The following is a 24,401-nucleotide window of genomic DNA, read 5'->3' as shown; positions in this document are numbered from 1 at the left end:
GCGCAGACAAAGCGCCCTGTGTGGCGCCGGCCTGAGGCGTGTGAACAGAGCCCTTCCATGCTGCAGATTCACAGACTGTTGCACTGTCTCCTTCTCAGCACTTCCCTCTCCTTCTGTGTGATGTAATCTCACACTGTGTAAGGGGGAAGTGCTCATGTACGGCAAAAATGAAAATAATCTAAAAAAAATCCTAATCGCCTCCTTTCCTTAGAACTTTTATATAAACATGTGAGGTGTCAGCGAGTCCCATAATCCTCCGATGTATCAAATTATAACAACCATTACTCCAAAACAGAGCAAAACCTCCACATTTCTGGAATCACTCATGTTTTTTTGCCATTTAGCCATATTTAATAATCTGAATGAAAACTGAAATGAAAGTTGTGCAGTCCCCAGAATGGAAGCAATGGAAACGTCAGCTCGTCCCGCACTCAGCCGCACACAGCTCCCTACACAGAGGTAGAAGTCACGGGTGTCAGAATATGTCACTGCGGCATCTGCAGGGTGTGCACTGACCCCTAAGGGCAGTACAGCTTCCAGGATGGAGAATGGGGTTCGGTTTTGTGTACATATTGGGGTGGGATGTTATAACTTTCCATCTTCCTCAGTAGTTTGGCCTCTTATATTCCCCCTGACCCCTCTCTCAGCCCTATGTAGCCACCGCACAGGCCTCATCCTCTGTATTTCCACCATACTGGGTCACGTGCGCTCCGGGTTTTTGCTGGATGATCGCAGTTTTCCATTGTCCCTGGCTGCGCACGTGACTCATTCTCCTCTCCTGGAGCCGCGGCTCACGTGACCGCCGTGTGATCCGGAAGCGGCTGCATCCATAGCTCGGCGCTCCGCACTGAGTCTGCGGACAGTGCTTCTAGCAGAGTGCCGAGTGCTGGATCCCGGGTACACCGGATTACAGGGGGCGAGGAGACCCCGTGCGCATGAGAGGTAACCGGGGGAGGGGCACAGAGGAGGCCGGGGGGCAGCAGAGACATGTCTGGGGCACGGATAAGACCAGCTTGCGGCTAATGGTCGGTACAGCGGAGGTGCCTTTACATTAGGGCTGATGAGGGGGCACAGAGAAGATTGATTTATGCTGAAGAGCGGGTACAGAGGAGACAGGTTTGGGGCTAGAGGAGGGGTCACACAGGAGACAGGTTTGGGGCTAGAGGAGGGGGTCACACAGGAGACAGGTTTGGGACTAGAGGAGGGGTCACACAGGAGACAGGTTTGGGGCTAGAGGAGGGGTCACACAGGAGACAGGTTTGGGGCTAGAGGAGGGGTCACACAGGAGACAGGTTTGGGGCTAGAGGAGGGGTCACACAGGAGACAGGTTTGGGGCTAGAGGAGGGGTCACACAGGAGACAGGTTTGGGGCTAGAGGAGGGGTCACACAGGAGACAGGTTTGGGGCTAGAGGAGGGGTCACACAGGAGACAGGTTTGGGGCTAGAGGAGGGGTCACACAGGAGACAGGTTTGGGGCTAGAGGAGGGGTCACACAGGAGACAGGTTTGGGGCTAGAGGAGGGGTCACACAGGAGACAGGTTTGGGGCTAGAGGAGGGGTCACACAGGAGACAGGTTTGGGGCTAGAGGAGGGGTCACACAGGAGACAGGTTTGGGGCTAGAGGAGGGGTCACACAGGAGACAGGTTTGGGGCTAGAGGAGGGGTCACACAGGAGACAGGTTTGGGGCTAGAGGAGGGGTCACACAGGAGACAGGTTTGGGGCTAGAGGAGGGGTCACACAGGAGACAGGTTTGGGGCTAGAGGAGGGGTCACACAGGAGACAGGTTTGGGGCTAGAGGAGGGGTCACACAGGAGACAGGTTTGGGGCTAGAGGAGGGGTCACACAGGAGACAGGTTTGGGGCTAGAGGAGGAATCAGAGCTGAGTCCAGTTTGCGACCAATAAAGGGTACATACAGGTGAACTTAGGGATGAGGAGGGGGTGCAGAGGTGACTGAAAAATTGGTACAGAAGTAAGGGGGGTGGAGTGGACTGGGAGGGAACTGAGGAGCGGGTACAGAGAGCAGTTTGGATAGAGAGAACAATTAGGGCTATGTGAAGAGGCGACACAGATAATATTGATTTGGGATGAAGAGTGAGTATAGAAGAGAGTAGTTTGTGGCTGTACCAGTATGGTCCCTATGGGCATTATAAGGGGACATGGAGGAGTCCGGTTTGCGGTCAGGAGGGGAGCAGTATGGGACTGAACACAGAGACGGGCACAGCATAGGTGACCAGTTTAGGGGTGAGGGCAGGTAGAGCAGTTTGAGTCTGAGAGAGGAGACAGAGCGTAGAGCAGTATGTAGCTGAGATGTGAGTACAGATGATATTAGTTTGGGCAGCAGAGGATGTCACAGACACTAGAGATCCTTACTTATCCTCCAAATATCTCCCTAATTAACCTGTATGTTTTACGGAAGTAAAACTGAGTCATAAACTGGTCTCTAATGGGTTACTGTCCTGTAATAAGCAGTGCTCCTGCACCGCACACAATTACTGACACTTCAGTGTTTCATCAGGTGATTTCCTCATTCCTGCAGCCTGAGAACCCTGCGGGACGCTGTTTTAGTTTCAGTTGTTGCTTTGTGTCTGTACAGTCCGGCTGTGGGGGTTTCCAGCTTGTAGAATATTTCACATTAAGGCTCAGACTCAGGAGGTAGGTACAGCGGTTGGTTGGGGGTCTTAGCAGCCGGCCCCCCATTGATTACATACCTGTAAATCCGCCTTTAAATGTAGCTGTTACATTGTAACTTTTTGATATACTTTATGCTTCAAGGCCTTTGCTGTTCCCCAGATCTCTGCTTACTTTCGGTGTTTGGGACCATTATAGCGACATAAACCAAGATGTAATCACAGTAATCACTGATAATAATACTTCTTGTTCAGCTTGCGACTAGAAAATGGTTATAGCATCCATTCACTGACGGCAAACAGAATTTATATTCCAGGATTGTAGCTTCTCCAAGTGCACTGGGGGCGTGTCCTCACACTGCTCTACTCTGTGCCCTAAAATTCTGAATGAGTATTCCCACAAAGACAAGATTCTTATATCTCCTCCGGATAACAAAATAACACATTCTCTAATTCACTGTTTTTACCAAAAATACAGCATTTCACAATCGGTTTTGGCGTTTACAATTTTGTTTGTCCTAGGATCCGAACCGTAAATCTTCTGATTATGATCAGATTCTTCTCATGAATAGCTTCTCTGGTCTGCACACTGCAGTGTTCTCTGCCTCGTCCCCCCCCCCCCCTGCATTACAAGACCAGCTCAGACACAGGCACTTCCTGACAGCAAGCAGCAGAGTCAGACTTACTCTACAACCTACAGACACAAAAGGTCTTTATTCTGTAGGTAGGCATATAGCAGTGCTGACTGTGTGTTATAGGTGAGTTAGCAGGGCTGAGAGTGTCATATGGATCTTATAATCTCTGATCTGTCTCATATCTCTCTTTCTATGTGTTAGATACTAGTGAATGTTCAAAAGCTAAATGAAAGTGTAGATAAACCCTCTATGCTGATAATCTTATCACATTGTCAGAACACAGCATCTCATAGCACAGAGGGATCATGAAGTGTCTGCTGAGAGAGTCCCTGCTCACACCTCAATCTTAGGCTGCATTCCTATCTTTTCCCGTATTACGGCGTCGTGTGCCATAACTTCCTGTGGAGAGGGGCGCTCACCTCCTCTCCCCGCGCTGCTGTGTGCCCGCCGTGCTACAGGGCGGCGGGCACACGGCAGTGTGCATGTAGCCTTACACTGACCATCACTGAGTGATGGGAGCTAAAACTATAAAGTAAGGGGTTAAAAATGATCTTTATTGTGTAAACATCACTTTCCCCATGTAACTATGAAGACATCCCAGCATGGCCTCCTGTGCTCCTGCTATCCTCGCTGTGCACTGACCCGTTGCTCTTTAGTCGGAAGATTAGGTTGTGAGGACACATTTTCAGTTTGCCGTTATCTTTGCAGGAAGTGAAGTTGTGTGACTCCCTCAGCCTGCGCTCACACTTGTGTCCCGCTCCGGCCTCCCTCAGGATGTTTTCAGAGACCCCGAACAGCTCGGTCCCTGACGTCACCTCCTCGCCCTTCACTGCAGCATCAAATGTGACATCAGTGCAGCCAACGACGGCTGAAATGAGCGGCGCCAACGTCTCCGTGCCCCATGTGTGTCTCGTCATCTTGTATGAAGACATAAGGAGCTCCAGGTACAGGACATGCATTCCATCATATAACATTACAGAGCTGTACTCACAATTCTCACATTTGCCTGAGAACACCATGATTGGCAGATTCTACATTAGCACGCTGTGCTTTTACACAGGTAAGAGCAGGTTCACACTGAGCACATGTGACAGATGTGATGCCATGGAGAACGTTCTGCTGCCTGCAACATCCTGCAGCATAACTGGTCTGTCAGTGATAGAGTGGGAGGCCTTTCCTTGGTGGGCTGTTCACCCCTCCATGTGCTCGCCAGCGACCCTGTGACTGTCATTAGGCACCAGGATGAGGTCCTCAGACCCACCGAGATGCCTTATGATGGGACAGTGGGTTCCTTGTGATGCAGGACAATGCTAGTCCTCATGTGGTCGTAGTGTGTCAGCGGTTTTTGCATGATGAAGACATTGAGGCTATGGACTGACCTACCCCTTCCCCAGACCTGAATACAATGGGACATCATGTTTAGTTCCATCAACCAACGTCACCTTACACCACAGACTGTCCAGGAGTGATCTGATGCTTTAATCCAGGTCTGGGAGCAGGTCTAGGCTTGATAGGGAGGTATGTACATAGAAGACAAAAATGCCAATAGGCAAATTTAACCCTTTTGCACCACTAAAAAGTACTGTATTTTTCGGACTATAAGGCGCACAAAAAATCCTTGGATTTGATATGAACTGTACTTACAGACAACAGCTGCCTTGAACTATGCACAGGTCTGCCACCTGCTGGTCATTCATCCTTATGATCAGATGCGCCTTATGATCAGGTGCGCCTTATGATCAGGTGCGCCTTATGATCCGGTGCGCCTTATGATCCGGTGCGCCTTATATATGAATCTAGACTTTTTTGCAGGCATTTATTGATGGTGCTCCTTATAATCCGAAAAATACGGTAACTTCATTTAGTTATTTCATTTATTAAAATACCAAAACAGAAAACCTTCCTATATGTGCTATATCAGTGAGAAGTAAAGACTTTCAGCGTGAGGGAGAGAAGGTTGTAGTTCAATAGATGTTGGCCTCCTGAATACTGCCTGGTTCATGGGGGCACCTGTATGTGTGTTAACCATTCGGTGACGAAATATGTATGAGCATATGGCAACCACACTATCAATGTGAAAAGCCAAGCTCACTAGCTGACCCTTGGCTGTGTGTCTAATATAAAGTCCTTCCTTTCAGGGTGCGATATTGGGACCTCTTACTTCTAATCCCCAATGTCCTATTCTTCGTGTTCCTGCTGTGGAAGCTTCCCTCTGCCAGAGCAAAGATCCGAGTCACATCCAGTCCCATCTTTACCACTTTCTATATCCTGGTAAGTCTCCCCCTAGTGGTGGCTGTGGGTAGACAGAATATGTTTATTCTTCATCTCTATGGGTGTGTTGAGGATAGCAGAGGATTTTTAACCTTTGCTATAACCACTATAAAATCTTTGAATGTATTTAGGTTAATGTGGGTAGAACTGATATTCTGTGATGTATCACGCAGGTGTTTGTAGTGTCCTTCGTGGGTATTACACGAGCGATTGTGTCCATGACAGTCAGCTCGTCCAGTGCGGCCACTGTCACAGACAAGGTAAGAGCCTCTCCTCGTGAAATCCGGTATATCTACCCGTCTATGGAGGAGAGGGGTCCACAGTGTTCAGCCAAGTTCTTATACTTTTGGGTTTTTTTGAAGGTTTTGTGGGAAATCACCAGGTTCTTTCTTCTGGCCATAGAACTGAGCGTCATCATCCTTGGCATAGCATTTGGTGAGTTACTTTGTGCCTTGTCATTGTTCTAGGATGATATGTCATCCCCTACCTCCAGGATTGGGAATAACATACGATGTATAAGCAGCACCGGTACACGTGGAGGTGTAGAAGGTGTTGTCCCCACCCTCTGCCAATCCAATACTGATGCCTAACTTTGATATTAAATATAAAAGAAAATACATTCTGTACTGCCCCTTATACAAGGTTATCTTTATCCGGAGCTCGGGTAATAACCTTGGATTATTAGATGATCCTATCGCTGTGTTTTGCAGGACATCTCGAGAGTAAATCCAGTATAAAGCGAGTGCTGGCGATCACCGCCGTCCTGTCGCTTGGTTACTCTGTAACACAGGTAAGTTGTCCTGAAATTCTAGAAGAATAAGACGAGGTCCCTCTGGTTGTATCTTATGTAGATAAATATGTATCTTATGTGTTTCTTTATTCAGGGAACTCTGGAAATCCTGTACCCAGACGCCCATCTCTCAGCAGAGGACTTCAACATCTACGGACATGGCGGCCGCCACTTCTGGCTGGCCAGCTCCTGCTTCTTCTTCTTGGTATGTAGATGATCCATTATGTCATCTTCCATTAATGACAGTATTGCCGACGTCTGTTACAGTATAATCAGTCAGTGATTTTCCCCAATAGTAACTGGGCAATGTTAATGATCATGGAGGTTTCCGCAGCAGGACCCCTACTTATAGCTGCAGGTCCAGTTGTTGTATCCCCCGCTGTCAGATACATTCGCCAGATAATGGTGTATATCAATGAAAAAGTATCCGACGTCTATTAACAGAAATAGCCATGTGTATAATACACAGTTGTACCAATCCTTCAGCCATCTTTACAAGGCTCATCCAGGCTTAAAGGAAACCTACCACATGATGTGGTAGGTTTCCTTTAAAGGGGTTGTCCACATTACAGCAAATAATGTGCATAGTTTGTGTAATGAAAAGTTATTTTCTGAATCGATTTCCTCAGTTTTTAGATCTCCGCTTGTTGACCTTCTATAGGAGACTTCAATCTTTACTTCCTGTAAGCTAGACACCAGTCCATGGTCATGTGATGTCCCACAGGTGTATGCCTCGTTAGTATCACACAGCTATGATTACACTGTGTGTTATAACGAGCCGTTCACCTGTGACACATCACATGACATGGACCGGTGTTTACCTACAGGAAGTAAACGATGAAGCTTCCTGTTCCATGACAGCAAGCAGAGATCTAGAAAACTGTGAGGAATTAATACAGAAAGGATATTGGGAAATTTTATAACTTTTTGTTACACAAACGATATCTATTGATTGCGGGGGAGGGAATCTGACAGCTCATGTAATGTACATGAAGGGGGATCACAAGTTCCCTCTAACCAGCTTCATCCATATTGGAATGTCAGGTTTAGGAAGAGACTTTGAGATCGATTTACTGGACGTCCAATATCTGGAAGTCCCACTGGTAAGGAGCGGGTTAGTAGAGGTCACAGATCAAAGGGGGTCTCGACTCATCACAATTTTACATGTACAATGTATAAAGGTCACACTTTGGTTAAAAAAAACTTTGGTTCAAAAAAACAAAAAATATACAAGCACAAAAATGCTTGTATATGTTTTCCATGATCATCATTAGGTTGCATGGCATTCCCTACACCTGTATGTAACTTCCTTCTCCTGTTCTCTCTACAGGTTTATACATTGGTTTCTATACTCCCTAAAACCCCACTGAAAGATCGCATCTCTTTACCATGTGAGTGGCAGGTGTGGGGGGCGGTAATGTACCTGAATACATACATGGAGGCTCTGGCAGTCATATGTGCATTAATAGCAGATCTTGCAGTCAGATTTGGGGGTTTGCATAGTCCTAGTCATGCATTGCATTTATCACTCACTGGTTGATTTACTTGTCTTTGTTTCCAATGATGTCTCCCATAGCAAGGAAAAGTTTTTATGTGTATGCAATAATCCTGGCTGTGCTCAACCTGGTGCAAGGAGTGGGAAGCGCTCTGCTGTGCGCAGATGTCATTAATGGACTGTGGTAAGCACAATGTTATGGGAATTTGCCAGATCTGGTCCTGGTCTGACAGCCCAGTCCCTGATGTTTTCTGGTCCTTTGCTAATAATGTGTCACTGCTGCAGTCACTGGCCTCAGCGGTGAGAGCCTGACGATGCTGAGGCCAGCTAGGCAGCTGCCATTTTGGTTTAGCTGACTACTAGGACCTGTGATTGACTGCATCTACAACACTAACACAGAAATGTCGCCACTTCCAGTCTGGCTGTGACGGAAAAGGGATTTGTATGTTTAAGGAAATCTCCCATCACAATCCATCCTGATAAACCAGGGACATTACTCATAGATCCAGGCACCGGGACTGTGGGAATTTTCTTATATGTGTTATCCATGGCCTCCTCCCTTCTAAAAATCAACTTTTATAATAATGCTAATAAGTTAGAAGGGCTCTTGTGGGGTCGTTAGAAAAGCCCCTCTGTGCTGTAGCTTCACAGGCTGTTACACTGTGCAGGAAAACTTCTCCCCGCGTCAGCTTTTTACTTGATGTGTTCTATGTATCTACAAATGGATCAATAAAGGACCAAGCTGTTTTATGTAGCTGGATGTTTCAACCCTTTTTCTTTGATGCACTATTGGGTTCTGCTGGAGGACTTTACATTACAAAACGGCTAGTGGCCAATTGGGTGAGCTGGAAAGGCATTTTCTATAGTAAGAGGTAGGGGGGGAACTGCTGAGGGAGCAGGGGGAATCAGTGTAACAGCCTGTGATGCAGCAGCATAGAGGGGCTTCAGAAAGCTCAGAAGTATCATTTTATGGGATGATTTTAGAAGGCCTGAGGTCATAAATAACAAATATAAGAAGATACCGCATTTCCGGTGCCTGGATCTATGAGTAATGTCCTGGGTTTATCAGGATGGATTGTGATGGGAGATCAGGCATCAATGTGAAAAGATTTGTATGTATTCATGATTTATCCTGCAGGTATATTGAAAATGCCTAATGTGGAATCACCCCTTTAAGAGTAAATTATACATATATACATATATATAATCCATCACCTTGTGTTAAGACTTTGTGCATTGCAGCAAATGGTTAACGCCATGTTATTATTTCGGATGGGGCCGTTGCTCAGCGGTGGCATCTTGGTGATATCTTGTGCCGAGTACATTCATCTCGCAAATATTATATGACACCCCGTCATCAGATTCTCAGCCGCAGACTGTTAGCGGTAAATGGAAGTGTACAAGACGGCGGGAGGGAAAGTAATCTGATGATGAATGCGACTCCGACACAACGTTTATTCCAAATTACAGAACAAATACTAAAGTGTTACCTGTGACTGTAGATCTGTACTGGGGGGAGAGGGCGAACACTATTACATACAAAGAAACTTAATGAATAGTCTTGATTTGCACATCTCTACCTATTTGGGTATACAGCTCCTATGCAGACCCATGTATCTTAATGGCTACACCTCAGGCTGTCACATGTGATACTTTTCTATCTTTCTCTTGTTTGCCGTCCGTAGAGTTAGTCAATGGGAGTGGAGCGACACATCGCAGCAGAATAATATCGCATAGGGTTTGCTGCAGCATAGTTTTGCACAGGAGCTGCGTACACAGAACAGTATAAAGACGAATGACAACTTTGTATCAGTTATTATTGCAGATATTTTGTCACCGAATTTTATCCCACAAACTACTAGCCCCTTCTGGTAAGGAAATGTCCTTTCTAGAATTTTCTCTTTTTATGTGAAATCTCACCTGTTTACCTATAAAAAAAAAATGGGCAAATATGACTCTTCTCACCTTATTTTCACATGAGATGAGTCAAGTTTTCTGATTATAGTGGTAGTGTCAAGTCAGAAGCCCCTATTTTATGTTCTATAGCACCTAGAAGCGTGCTGCTGGTGTCACATTAAAGATAAGAATTTCATCTTTAAGATTGCACATAGCTTATGGTTCTGTGAATTGGACATACATGAAGTAAAAAATTGGTGGGACCTGGATCTTTATCTGCAGTTTGCATTTCCATGATCATTTCTATGTCTATAGCTGTATGAATCTCCAGTTCTGTAGCTCGCAAAACCATAAGCCTGATGGCATCTGAAAGATGAGATTCCTCATCTTCTGATGTGATACTTCTCCTGCAACTACAAAACTTGACTCATCTCATGGGAAAATGAAGTGAGAAGAGTCATATTTGCTTGACTTTGGAGGAGATGTATATAAGCTATATTTTAGCTTAAAATGATGAGATTCCACATAAAAGAGGGAAATCTAGAAAGGACAATTTATACCTGACTGAGGATCAGTAGTTTAGTGGGGTAAATCCTGCTGACGGGTTCACTTTAAGTGTCCAGGAATTCATTTTACAGATCTGCCTCTCGATACTAACCGCTCCATCTCTTCTTTCTGCAGTCTTGTCGACCTCACCACATTTTTATACTTCAGCCTGTTTGCTCCTCTCATGTATGTGGCGTTCCTGAAAAGCTTCTTTGGGTGAGTATTAAAGAAAAGCTATCAACATTAAAGGGATTGTCCATCTCAAGCCATGTCCATCCACTGCGACTTCATAGGTGCTATTGTGGAGCAATGTGCGTCACTGCTGAACCAATCACACGCCATTTCTGTGGGTAGGTCACCTCTAAAGCCAGTGATTGGTCCTTAAGGGATCTTCCTACAGACCTCCTGTTGCTCCGCAGGTGAGCCATTGTTGCTGTAGCAGTAACTGGGGCACCTATAGGGTAACAGGTAGGTAAGTACATGGTTTTTTTTTCTATTTGCTGAAAACTTAGCTGCATTCAGGCATCAGTGTGTTTGGATTTGACAATCCCTTTAAATGGACCATTAACACGGTTTAAGCTCTGTTCACACTTGAAAATATGAAAGAAAGCTCTGAGAGTAGGGAAGACAAGTCTCCTGCAAAGACTTCTTAAAGGGGTGTTCCCATTACAGCAAATTAATGTTATTGTTTGTATTATCAAAAGTTATACAATTTTCCAATATACTGCGTATCAATTCCTCAGAGTTGTCTAGATCTCTGCTTGCTGTCATTCTATAGAAAGTTTCCATGTTTAGTACAAGTGGACAGAAATCTGACCATGGTCACACAGGTGCACGGCTCGTTATATCACACAGCGCTGATTACCATATTTTTCGGACTGTAAGGCGCTCATAAAAACCTAAGATTCTCTTAGAAATCCAAAGTGCGCCTTATATATGAAACAAGTTCCGGGCCACGCCAGCAATATTTTGCCAACACCCTGCACACTGGCACAATAGTCCACATCGGTGCCCTGGCACCGCGATAACAACATCGTGCCCCTCTGTGCATCGGAGCAGGGCAGTAGCAGGAAGAAACCAGAGCCGCGTCCGCGACCCTGCCTGGCCGGCAGTACCAGAGGGGGACTCGGCAGTGACTCTGGAGGAGGCAAGGCGGAGGAGGGCAGCGAACCCTACTTGCAGACCACGCAGGGGGCGAACAATAGGCGCCATAGCGCGAACCAACTTCTGCCGCGTGCACGGACCCCCTTCTAACCCGGTGATATCTCCTTGTGTGACCGCTCACCTCTGCTCCCTGTGTCCTTGCTGCTGCTTGGGGAGGATGGTGCCGAATACGGTCCGCGGCTATTCGGGGTGCTGACAGTTGCCGGGTCACTGCTGTGGAGAATTGCTTTACCAGAGCTGCTTGCACCTCTCCGCTCTGCATCCAAATCACGCCACCGGACCCCCTTCTAACCCAAGCAGCCACCCGGAACCTGTGCCTTATAGTCCGGTGCGCCTTATATATGCACCTAGACGTCGTAGCTGCCCTTTATTCATAATGCGCCTTATAGTCCGGTGCACCTTATCATCCGAAAAATACGGTACTCTGATATATAACGAGCCGTGCACCTCTGTGTTCATGGCCAGATTTCTATCCACTGGTGGTGAACATAGAAGCTTCCCATAGAATGACAGCAAGCAGAGATCTAGAAAACCGTGAGGAATTGATACAGAAAGTATATTGGAAAATTGTATAACTTTTTATCATAAAAACAATAGCATTCATTTTCCAAAATGGGAATATCCCTATAAGGGACATCCTTATATTATTAGGGCTTGCCACTGTTTTCTAATATGAAGGAGTCCCACCAGTATATGATCTCTGATCCTAAAATGAAGGGGGGGTGCAGTGATAATTGGCGGTAGTATTTTTTGGCTCGTACACTGCAGTGAGGGCACATACAAGTGAATGGTGTCAGGTACAGTCCCCTCCACCGCCTTAGAAGAACCTAAGGGTGAAAACGCATCTGTTTTTGACAGGTTTTCCGAATTTAGGCAATAAAAAAAAGGACAAAAACGCATGCGTTTTTTAACGGAGTGCTTAAAAAACAGACCAAAAAACGGTTTCAAAACGCCATGTGTGGCATCACCCTTATGCAGCGCTGCACAACGAGAGGTCAGACTCTCACTAATGCTATACCATAACTTCTCAAGGTGGGAATATCCCTTTAAATCGGTGTGTCTCACCTTTTAATTTTTTTATTTTCATTTTCAAGTTCCGAACCCAAAATCCTCTTCTCCTACAAATCCCAAGTGGACGAACCGGACGACACCGATGTCCATCTGCCGCATCCCTATGCCGTGGCGAGGAAAGAGGGCACAGACTCGGGATTTTACTCCAGCACTCAGATCGACACGGCGGCCTACCTAGACGACGTGGCCTCCATGCCGCACATCGGGAGCATAAACAGCATCGACAGCGACCGCTGGAAATCTATCAACGCCTGAGCCCCTGCACAGTCTGACCTCATCTCACCGGGGCTCCGCCTCCAATCTCTGGACTTACAAATGTCGGTAAAAGATGCAGAAGTTCTTCAGAGCCCAAATCTCGAAGATATATATGTATATTTTTTTTCCTTCTCTATGAACTTTGCTCTTTTGTAGAATCTCCTATGGAAATCTGACCGATTATACCAGAGACATTAATGCTGCTAAGTTCTTACAGTTCTAAGGAGGAGTAAAAATGTTGATCTTGGATCAAAGGTGCCACCATTATCCGCTCAGAAATCCAAATGCCTGCCAGGTAGCATGCAGAGGTCATTGCTGTCACCTGGCTGGACTAAGAGACCCTACCTATGGCACAGGAGGCCCAAAGCTGTGCCAGGTTGTACTGACTATGACTCCTCACATTCAATCAACTTTTGTAGGAACAAGTATCTTGAAAGCCGGCAGCAACACGGCATAACTGAGGTTTAAAAAAAAAAAAGTTCCGCTTTTTAAATTTAAAAGATATTTAAAGTGTAATCAATGTATGACACAAAGTATTCAGCTCCAGAATGGATAAAGTAATGGTTCTATTCACTGACTGCAAGCATAAAAGATGGGGAATCGGGAAAAAATTTTTTATAAAGTTCCACAATTGTTCTCTAGACCTAAAAATAAACTTTTTACTTCACCCCGGAGGCAGAATATAGGTAAATCTTCCCTCCCACTAGCGATAGGTCAGGTCACCCCACGCCTGGCCGCTCTTCCTGCCTTGGTCGCCGCCTGCTTCCTGAGCTGAGATTATTGTCTATAAATAACGTAGGAGATTATTTTTGTTTTGGAGAAGTGACAGAACTGCTGATTTTTTTTTATTTTTTTTCTTAAAGGGTTATCTCATGTTGTAAAGTGATGGGCAGATGCCATCGTTTTACTACGAGTTGGGGGTCTGACCTCTTTGCTAAGAATGAAGCGGCTGCTGAATTGATTTTTGCACCATAGTGGCGCACCAGCCACCCTCTGTGCAGGGGAACTGCAGCCGGACCCATGCAGGATGGGGTGGCTGTGGTTATATGGACAGACGGGTGGTCGGGGGGCTGCATTGTGAGACAAATGACACAGTGGCCGCTGTATTCTCACGATTGTCGTCCTAGAGGTTTAATACCCCCTCTCCCCCCCCCCCCCCTCCCCCCAGTGATCAGAACGTGATGGCCCAATAGCTGCCACCACATTATGACATGAGAACTTTAGGACCCTGCAATATCATGAAATTATTTTACTAGTGTTTATTATTATGTTTAAGCCTTTATCAAGGTTTTTTTCTTAATATTTCTCACAGCCTCTGTCACCGCTGAACAGTATTGCGTTTAATCTACGTAAATTGTGAAAGTCTGGAAAACCCCACAAGACCCCGGAGCAGGGAAAGGGGGGGGGGGAATAAATTAAACTTCCATGTTGAGAGTAGTAGTTGTAATAATGGGCTGATCTGTGCAGATGTCTCTCCTTACTGCAATATTATGTGTGCACAGAGGACTCGGCCTTAAGGGGATCGTCTGCAGTTTGCAGTATTTAAAGGCAATGTTTACACTTGGAGGAGGAGGAGATCATAATCTGAGCATTTATATGATGGATCTAGTATTATGCTGTATTTTTATTGTATTGAGGACACTAAGTGACATCTCATCAAAATTGTATAACGATGATAATCTGAAAGCTGCAGAAGTCTGGGAACCATAGCAACCAGGATATGATGGGAGTTGTAGTGTCACAATCGTTGCAGGTTCCTGTATGGAAGTCAAAACTAGACAGAAAATATTAGAGTCCCCCGACTACGAGGGCTTCACTGTCCTCTGCCGCCATAGAAATGTATTTTATGTTTTGCTGTATCCACCCCTATAAAAGTTGGGTGTTTTTTAGGTGACAATTAGGATTTTTGGGCCAAATTTGGACATATTCCACCTTTACTGTAATGAAAGTAGCAATGGAGGACACATTATTTGCCCCACGATAACCTCATAGCTGAGGACCACACCAGAACTTCTACTCTCTTGGACGTTTTTGGAGCAGGTCGGGTCCTCGTCTATTTTTGTATACCCCAATAATGTGACCTTTTAGTTTTGCCTGCATGGTAGCCCGTGACCTTGGCATCATCTCTCCATGAAGGTCCAAATAGTGAAATCTTGGACATCCTGGATCTGGTTTATGTTTCTGATTTTTGGTCTAATGTGTTGCAAAATGTATCTTGTGTGAATTTGGCAGATGTTGCAAATTTTTTTTCATCCTCTTGTGTAAATTTGTTTCAAAGTTGCTTTTTTGCCGTTTTTATAAGAATCGCCAACGTGAGGCGGCCATCTTTGTTTCAGCGTCGAACTCCTCCCCTTTTGGTATAAACGATGCAATTGCTGTAGAGTAGATTTTTTCCTTCTCCGTTTGGATCACATGGCTCGGATCCTGCTCGTCGCTCTTTGTCCTGAGGCTGCACAGAGATATTACAGAGAATCTATTGATGTGAGTGTAAATATGAAGATACTTTATGAAATGTAAATAGTATATATTTTTATGGTTGTAAAAGATTAAAAAAAATAAAAGCTGCTTTGATGAAATTTTTGAGGGAGTCCATCTATTATTGATCCTCACTGTACTGAACAGCTGACCCCCCCCCCCCCCCCCAACTTTGTACAGACAGACATCCAGGTGATGAGGGGGCAGGTAATGTGTGTCTGTGTTCAAAATCAAGATCTTGGTGAAGAATCTTTACAATCTATAAGGAGAGAGGAGAACACTAGAGGGTCCTTATCACAAGAACTCACAATATATCAGGTTAATAGTGGAGACACAGAAGGAGTGACAGCCCTGCTCACAAGAGCTTACAATCTATGGGGAGGACACAGAATAGAAAAGTCCCTTCTCTCAAGAGCTTACTATCTAGGAGAGACAAGAGGAGTGAGGTCTCTGCTCACAAGAGCTTACTATCTAGGAGGAGAGACAAGAGGAGTGAGGTCTCTGCTCACAAGAGCTTACAATCTAGGAGGAGAGGCAAGAGGAGTGAGGTCTCTGCTCACAAGAGCTTACAATCTAGGAGGAGAGGCAAGAGGAGTGAGGTCTCTGCTTACAATCTAGGAGGAGAGACAAGAGGAGTGAGGTCTCTGCTCACAAGAGCTTACAATCTAGGAGGAGAGGCAAGAGGAGTGAGGTCTCTGCTTACAATCTAGGAGGAGAGACAAGAGGAGTGAGGTCTCTGCTCACAAGAGCTTACAATCTAGGAGGAGAGGCAAGAGGAGTGAGGTCTCTGCTTACAATCTAGGAGGAGAGACAAGAGGAGTGAGGTCTCTGCTCACAAGAGCTTACAATCTAGGAGGAGAGACAAGAGGAGTGAGGTCTCTGCTCACAAAAGCGTACAATCTAGGAGGAGAGGCAAGAGGAGTGAGGTCTCTGCTTACAATCTAGGAGGAGAGACAAGAGGAGTGAGGTCTCTGCTCACAAGAGCTTACAATCTAGGAGGAGAGGCAAGAGGAGTGAGGTCTCTGCTTACAATCTAGGAGGAGAGACAAGAGGAGTGAGGTCTCTGCTCACAAGAGCTTACAATCTAGGAGGAGAGACAAGAGGAGTGAGGTCTCTGCTCACAAGAGCTTACAATCTATGGGGAGGACACAGAATAGAAAAGTCCCTTCTCTCAAGAGCTTACTATCTAGGAGGAGAGACAAGAGGAGTGAGGTCTCTGCTCACAAGAGCTTACTATCTAGGAGGAGAGACAAGAGGAGCGAGGTCTCTGCTCACAAGAGCTTACAATCTAGGAGGAGAGACAAGAGGAGTGAGGTCTCTGCTCACAAGAGCTTACAATCTAGGAGGAGAGGCAAGAGGAGTGAGGTCTCTGCTTACAATCTAGGAGGAGAGACAAGAGGAGTGAGGTCTCTGCTCACAAGAGCTTACAATCTAGGAGGAGAGGCAAGAGGAGTGAGGTCTCTGCTTACAATCTAGGAGGAGAGACAAGAGGAGTGAGGTCTCTGCTCACAAGAGCTTACAATCTATGGGGAGGACACAGAATAGAAAAGTCCCTTCTCTCAAGAGCTTACTATCTAGGAGGAGAGACAAGAGGAGTGAGGTCTCTGCTCACAAGAGCTTACTATCTAGGAGGAGAGACAAGAGGAGTGAGGTCTCTGCTCACAAGAGCTTACAATCTAGGAGGAGAGACAAGAGGAGTGAGGTCTCTGCTCACAAGAGCTTACAATCTATGGGGAGGACACAGAATAGAAAAGTCCCTTCTCTCAAGAGCTTACTATCTAGGAGGAGAGACAAGAGGAGTGAGGTCTCTGCTCACAAGAGCTTACTATCTAGGAGGAGAGACAAGAGGAGCGAGGTCTCTGCTCACAAGAGCTTACAATCTAGGAGGAGAGACAAGAGGAGTGAGGTCTCTGCTCACAAGAGCTTACAATCTAGGAGGAGAGGCAAGAGGAGTGAGGTCTCTGCTTACAATCTAGGAGGAGAGACAAGAGGAGTGAGGTCTCTGCTCACAAGAGCTTACAATCTAGGAGGAGAGGCAAGAGGAGTGAGGTCTCTGCTTACAATCTAGGAGGAGAGACAAGAGGAGTGAGGTCTCTGCTCACAAGAGCTTACAATCTAGGAGGAGAGACAAGAGGAGTGAGGTCTCTGCTCACAAAAGCGTACAATCTAGGAGGAGAGGCAAGAGGAGTGAGGTCTCTGCTTACAATCTAGGAGGAGAGACAAGAGGAGTGAGGTCTCTGCTCACAAGAGCTTACAATCTAGGAGGAGAGGCAAGAGGAGTGAGGTCTCTGCTTACAATCTAGGAGGAGAGACAAGAGGAGTGAGGTCTCTGCTCACAAGAGCTTACAATCTAGGAGGAGAGACAAGAGGAGTGAGGTCTCTGCTCACAAGAGCTTACAATCTAGGAGGAGAGACAAGAGGAGTGAGGTCTCTGCTCACAAGAGCTTACAATCTAGGAGGAGAGACAAGAGGAGTGAGGTCTCTGCTCACAAGAGCTTACAATCTATGGGGAGGACACAGAATAGAAAAGTCCCTTCTCTCAAGAGCTTACTATCTAGGAGGAGAGACAAGAGGAGTGAGGTCTCTGCTCACAAGAGCTTACTATCTAGGAGGAGAGACAAGAGGAGCGAGGTCTCTGCTCACAAGAGCTTACAATCTAGGAGGAGAGACAAGAGGAGTGAGGTCTCTGCTCACAAGAGCTTACAATCTAGGAGGAGAGGCAAGAGGAGTGAGGTCTCTGCTTACAATCTAGGAGGAGAGACAAGAGGAGTGAGGTCTCTGCTCACAAGAGCTTACAATCTAGGAGGAGAGGCAAGAGGAGTGAGGTCTCTGCTTACAATCTAGGAGGAGAGACAAGAGGAGTGAGGTCTCTGCTCACAAGAGCTTACAATCTAGGAGGAGAGACAAGAGGAGTGAGGTCTCTGCTCACAAAAGCGTACAATCTAGGAGGAGAGGCAAGAGGAGTGAGGTCTCTGCTTACAATCTAGGAGGAGAGACAAGAGGAGTGAGGTCTCTGCTCACAAGAGCTTACAATCTAGGAGGAGAGGCAAGAGGAGTGAGGTCTCTGCTTACAATCTAGGAGGAGAGACAAGAGGAGTGAGGTCTCTGCTCACAAGAGCTTACAATCTAGGAGGAGAGACAAGAGGAGTGAGGTCTCTGCTCACAAGAGCTTACAATCTAGGAGGAGAGACAAGAGGAGTGAGGTCTCTGCTCACAAGAGCTTACAATCTAGGAGGAGAGACAAGAGGAGTGAGGTCTCTGCTCACAAGAGCTTACAATCTATGGGGAGGACACAGAATAGAAAAGTCCCTTCTCTCAAGAGCTTACTATCTAGGAGGAGAGACAAGAGGAGTGAGGTCTCTGCTCACAAGAGCTTACTATCTAGGAGGAGAGACAAGAGGAGCGAGGTCTCTGCTCACAAGAGCTTACAATCTAGGAGGAGAGACAAGAGGAGTGAGGTCTCTGCTCACAAGAGCTTACAATCTAGGAGGAGAGGCAAGAGGAGTGAGGTCTCTGCTTACTATCTAGGAGGAGAGACAAGAGGAGTGAGGTCTCTGCTCACAAGAGCTTACAATCTAGGAAGAGAGACAAGAGGAGTGAGGTCTCTGCTCACAAGAGCTTACAATCTAGGAGGAGAGGCAAGAGGAGTGAGGTCTCTGCTTACAATCTAGGAGGAGAGACAAGAGGAGCGAGGTCTCTGCTCACAAGAGCTTACAATCTAGGAGGAGAGACAAGAGGAGTGAGGTCTCTGCTCACAAGAGCTTACAATCTAGGAGGAGAGGCAAGAGGAGTGAGGTCTCTGCTTACTATCTAGGAGGAGAGACAAGAGGAGTGAGGTCTCTGCTCACAAGAGCTTACAATCTAGGAAGAGAGACAAGAGGAGTGAGGTCTCTGCTCACAAGAGCTTACAATCTAGGAGGAGAGACAAGAGGAGTGAGGTCTCTGCTCACAAGAGTTTACAATCTAGGAGGATACAGAGTAGCAAAGGCCTTGCTCACAAGAGCTTACAATCTAGCAGGAGATAAGGGAGGAGGGACAAGAGGAGTGTGGTCTCTGCTCACAAGAGCTTACAATCTAGGAGGAGATAAGGGGACGTAAGCATTTAGGGTCCTGATTACAAGATCTAACAATATATGAAGGGATAGGGACACAGAAGAAGCGATGGCCCTGCACATAAGAGCTTACAATCTATAAGAGAAGATGGGGGACACAATAGATTTGATGTTGATTTCAGTGGTCATGTTTAGGGTAGCACAATCCAAAGGACTAGTGCAGCAGGAGAAAAGTCTGGGAGGTCAGAGAATGTTATCTTCAATGAATGGCAGAATGGAGAGGAAAAATCGGGTGGTATAGCCAAAAAAGAGGGGGTGCAGGTTGAATACGCTTAGATTTTTGCAATATTTAAAGGGATGATATTGGAAATATGTTAGCCACCAGGTAAACTCCGCCCATTTTTATTCACTTTACAAATGCGACACTGTAAGGCCTGGCTAACCAGAATTAATTGGCAGCAAGCAGAGATCTTATAGTAGATAGTAATTGACACCATGGATATTACAGAACTGCAGAAGATTCTATATAACAAGCGTTTAGATCGATTTCCAGAAAATCCCTTTAATTTGTCATGCGTTGTACAATAGCGGCGCTCTCTGTAACGAGCAGACGCGCTTCTGTTTACTTGTACATTTTCTTGCTGGGATAAGCAGAAGTCACACGACTTTCTCATTTTATGACTCCAAAGTGGCGAAAAAAGACCGAAAAGAAAAAAAAAAAAAGCCATTTGTCACAGTTTCTACATCACATGCATCAAAGAGATGGCGTCTGCACGCGGCGGAGAGGCAACGCGCCTCCATCTGTAGATTTGCTTCGTCTTTTGGCCTTTGCATTAATAAAATGGATTGCGTTAAAATCCAGCGGGAGATCACAGTCATATTTAACAGATGTTCATCTCGCTACATCCGTAAATCAAACCCTTCATCTCGCTGCCGTCTGCCGCCACCTCCTCCGATAATTAATGACGGCAAATCACAAAATGTGCAGAGGAAGGCGGACTGCCGCGTTTCATATTCATAGAGTCCTGGTGATATCAAGTCCATATCGAAATTACCAGCAGACTAGGACTAACATTCCTGATAACTGGGTGCTCATAGGAAAGAGACCATAAATTGGGACTTATTTACTAAGGTGCACCCAGAACGAGGTGTTATATATGGCTTCTATTCCTTTAGATTAGCTCATAAAAGGGGCGTGTCTTGGAATGTTGTGAGAATAGTCAGGGGGCGTGTCTTAGAATGTTGTGAGAATAGTCAGGGGGCGTGTCTTAGAATGTGAGAATAGTCAGGGGGCGTGTCTTAGAATGTTGTGAGAATAGTCAGGGGGCGTGTCTTGGAATGTTGTGAGAATAGTCAGGGGGCGTGTCTTGGAATGTTGTGAGAATAGTCAGGGGGCGTGTCTTTGAATGTTGTGAGAATAGTCAGGGGGCGTGTCTTTGAATGTTGTGAGAATAGTCAGGGGGCGTGTCTTTGAATGTTGTGAGAATAGTCAGGGGGCGTGGCTTGTGCCACAATTCTATGTCTATGTTAACAGTTAGTGAATAAGGACTGTTGTTTTGGGGTGGTGGGTGTCTGCTTCATATTGCCTTTATTTGAGGTTGCCAGCTGCCTGGGGTCCTACTATTTTTTTTCTCTACTGGAGCCATTAAATGTTCCAAAAACAGCTCCACATCTCACTATTGGTAGTTTGTGGAATTGCCATCAGGGGTGGTGCTGGTTTGGAACAAAGCCACCATGTTTTCTACCCCTAAGAATGTGTGTACAGCTACCAGGTTAAGGTAATCCCTAAACTCTGGGGTGGGGGTCCCAGATATGTATGTGTAGAGGGCTGGGGGTACCAGATATGTATGTGTAGAGGGGTGAGGGTACCAGATATGTATGTGTAGAGGGGTGAGGGTACCAGATATGTATGTGTAGAGGGGTGAGGGTCCCAGATATGTATGTGTAGAGGGGTGAGGGTCCCAGATATGTATGTGTAGAGGGGTGAGGGTCCCAGATATGTATGTGTAGAGGGGTGAGGGTCCCAGATATGTTTGTGTAGAGGGGTGGGGGTACCAGATATGTATGTGTAGAGGGGTGGGGGTACCAGATATGCATGTGTAGAGGGGTGGGGGTCCCAGATATGTATGTGTAGAGGGGTGGGGGTCCCAGATATGTATGTGTAGAGGGGTGGGGGTACCAGATATGTATGTGTAGAGGGGTGGGGGTCCCAGATATGTATGTGTAGAGGGGTGGGGGTCCCAGATATGTATGTGTAGAGGGGTGGGGGTACCAGATATGTATGTGTAGAGGGGTGGGGGTACCAGATATGTATGTGTAGAGGGGTGGGGGTACCAGATATGTATGTGTAGAGGGGTGGGGGTACCAGATATGTATGTGTAGAGGGGTGGGGGTACCAGATATGTATGTGTAGAGGGGTGGGGGTCCCAGATATGTATGTGTAGAGGGCTGGGGGTACCAGATATGTATGTGTAGAGGGGTGGGGGTACCAGATATGTATGTGTAGAGGGGTGGGGGTCCCAGATATGTATGTGTAGAGGGCTGGGGGTACCAGATATGTATGTGTAGGGGGGTGGGGGTACCAGATATGTATGTGTAGAGGGGTGGGGGTACCAGATATGTATGTGTAGAGGGGTGGGGGTACCAGATATGTATGTGTAGAGGGCTGGGGGTACCAGATATGTATGTGTAGAGGGGTGGGGGTACCAGATATGTATGTGTAGAGGGCTGGGGGTACCAGATATGTATGTGTAGAGGGGTGAGGGTACCAGATATGTATGTGTAGAGGGGTGGGGGTACCAGATATGTATGTGTAGAGGGGTGGGGGTACCAGATATGTATGTGTAGAGGGGTGGGGGTACCAGATATGTATGTGTAGAGGGGTGGGGGTCCCAGATATGTATGTGTAGAGGGGTGGGGGTACCAGATATGTGTGTGTTGAGGGCTGGGGGTAGCAGATATGTATGTGTAGAGGGGTGGGGGTACCAGATATGTATGTGTAGAGGGGTGAGGGTACCAGATATGTATGTGTAGAGGGGTGGGTGTACCAGATATGTATGTGTAGAGGGGTGGGGGTCCCAGATATGTATGTGTAGAGGGTTGGGGGTACCAGATATGTATGTGTAGAGGTGTGGGGGTCCCAGATATGTATGTGTAGAGGGGTGGGTGTACCAGATATGTATGTGTAGAGGGGTGGGGGTCCCAGATATGTATGTGTAGAGGGGTGGGGGTACCAGATATGTGTGTGTTGAGGGCTGGGGGTAGCAGATATGTATGTGTAGAGGGGTGGGGGTACCAGATATGTATGTGTAGAGGGGTGGGGGTACCAGATATGTATGTGTAGAGGGGTGAGGGTACCAGATATGTATGTGTAGAGGGGTGGGGGTACCAGATATGTATGTGTAGAGGGGTGGGTGTACCAGATATGTATGTGTAGAGGGGTGGGGGTCCCAGATATGTATGTGTAGAGGGTTGGGGGTCCCAGATATGTATGTGTAGAGGGGTGGGGGTCCCAGATATGTATGTGTAGAGGGGTGGGTGTACCAGATATGTATGTGTAGAGGGGTGGGGGTCCCAGATATGTATGTGTAGAGGGGTGGGGGTACCAGATATGTATGTGTAGAGGGTTGGGGGTACCAGATATGTATGGGTAGAGGGGTGGGGGTACCAGATATGTATGTGTAGAGGGTTGGGGGTACCAGATATGTATGGGTAGAGGGGTGGGGGTACCAGATATGTATGTGTAGGGTTGGGATGTACCAGCCATATATATATATATATATATATATATATATATATATAGAGCACACAGTGACAGAAATGGTTAAAGCTTAGAATGCAAAATAAATCATGCGATGTTGCTACAGGCAACAAATTCATATCATAAATCTCCCATCGGACACGTTTTCCACTAGGATCGTGATAAGCCTCTAATCTGACACCATTTACAATACAGGTTAATGGGAACAACAGCAAGAACATAGTATCACGCCATGACTGTTATTCTCTCCCTGTGAGTCACAACCAGCCACACAGCTATTATAACCCTCACCCAGCCACAGCTTACAGAAACTACATCTCCCGGCATGCCTCGCTTCCCCCTCCTCTGTTGTGATTGGCTGATGGGCGCCGCGGCGCCTTGATTGGCCGGCGTCCTGTCATGGTTTCCAATGGACAGCGGGCCTACTGCGCATGCGGAAAGGTTGTCTTTCTGGGGTACTTCTGGCGGTGGTTACCCTGGTGATAAGAAAATAATGGGGGGAAGCGAGAGCACCGGGCGGAGGGTGTCCTTCGGGCTGGATGAGGAGGACAGGGTGCGGGTCCTGCGCGGAGTCCGGGTGAGACATGTGTGATGTATGACATGTATGTGACGGGTGTGCACACATGAGGATGCTGAGGGGGAGACGTGTGTGAGCATCTTATGAAAAAAACTGCAAATTTCAGTAAAACTCTAAAATTTACCAAATAAGATGCACAGAATATCAGGATTCAAAGCGCAGGGGGCACCACAAGGCGCAGCGCCGCCCCATCATCCTCCACACGTCCCTCTCCTGCCTCCTGCTAAAGTTTCTGAGGACTCGTAATTGTACGATGCATCGATACGACACTAGCATTTTGTATTCGATACGGATCCCCGGAGAAGAAGCACGACACTCGATACTGATCCCCGGAGAAGTATCACGACACTCGATACGGATCCCCGGAGAAGTATCACGACACTCGATACGGATCCCCGGAGAAGTATCACGACACTCGATACGGATCCCCGGAGAAGTATCACGACACTCGATACGGATCCCCGGAGAAGTATCACGACACTCGATACGGATCCCCGGAGAAGTATCACGACACTCGGTACGGATCCGCGGAGAAGTATCACGACACTCGATACGGATCCCCGGAGAAGTATCACGACACTCGATACGGATCCCCGGAGAAGTATCACGACACTCGATACGGATCCCCGGAGAAGTATCACGACACTCGATACGGATCCCCGGAGAAGTATCACGACACTCGATACGGATCCCCGGAGAAGTATCACGACACTCGATACGGATCCCCGGAGAAGTATCACGACACTCGATACGGATCCCCGGAGAAGTATCACGACACTCGATACGG

At 46.7% G+C, this 24,401-nt stretch overlaps 2 protein-coding genes across 5 annotated transcripts in view; both read left to right on the top strand.

Moving 5' to 3' along the window:
- Positions 1-760: 760 nt before the first annotated feature.
- TPRA1 (transmembrane protein adipocyte associated 1) lies at positions 761-15,326 on the top strand. 2 transcript variants are annotated; one of them, XM_072129086.1, is made up of 11 exons: positions 761-942; positions 3,971-4,206; positions 5,401-5,533; positions 5,707-5,793; positions 5,896-5,968; positions 6,244-6,323; positions 6,418-6,528; positions 7,654-7,714; positions 7,900-8,002; positions 10,396-10,476; positions 12,519-15,326. In XM_072129086.1, exons 2-11 carry the CDS (start codon positions 4,037-4,039, stop codon positions 12,748-12,750), a joined length of 1,131 nt encoding a protein of 376 aa, XP_071985187.1. In that variant the 5' UTR covers positions 761-942; positions 3,971-4,036; the 3' UTR covers positions 12,751-15,326. The 2 variants fall into 2 exon arrangements, with proteins under 2 accessions (XP_071985187.1, XP_071985188.1); XM_072129087.1 differs by lacking the exon at positions 761-942 and adding an exon at positions 1,984-2,652.
- Positions 15,327-23,480: 8,154 nt separating this feature from the next.
- The window catches only part of CHCHD6 (coiled-coil-helix-coiled-coil-helix domain containing 6), a 173,557-nt gene continuing 172,636 nt past the window's right edge, over positions 23,481-24,401 (top strand). For all 3 annotated transcript variants that reach the window (XM_072127026.1, XM_072127025.1, XM_072127024.1), the window contains exon 1: positions 23,481-23,614. In XM_072127026.1, coding sequence (XP_071983127.1) covers positions 23,531-23,614 — 84 coding nt within the window. In that variant the 5' untranslated portion in view covers positions 23,481-23,530. The remainder of the gene's footprint in view (positions 23,615-24,401) is intronic.

The sequence above is a fragment of the Engystomops pustulosus genome, chromosome 10 (genome assembly GCF_040894005.1).
Source record: "Engystomops pustulosus chromosome 10, aEngPut4.maternal, whole genome shotgun sequence".
Classification (NCBI taxonomy): Eukaryota; Metazoa; Chordata; class Amphibia; order Anura; family Leptodactylidae; genus Engystomops; species Engystomops pustulosus.
Note: the sequence above shows the minus strand (reverse complement) of the source record. Positions and strands in the feature narration are given on the sequence as shown.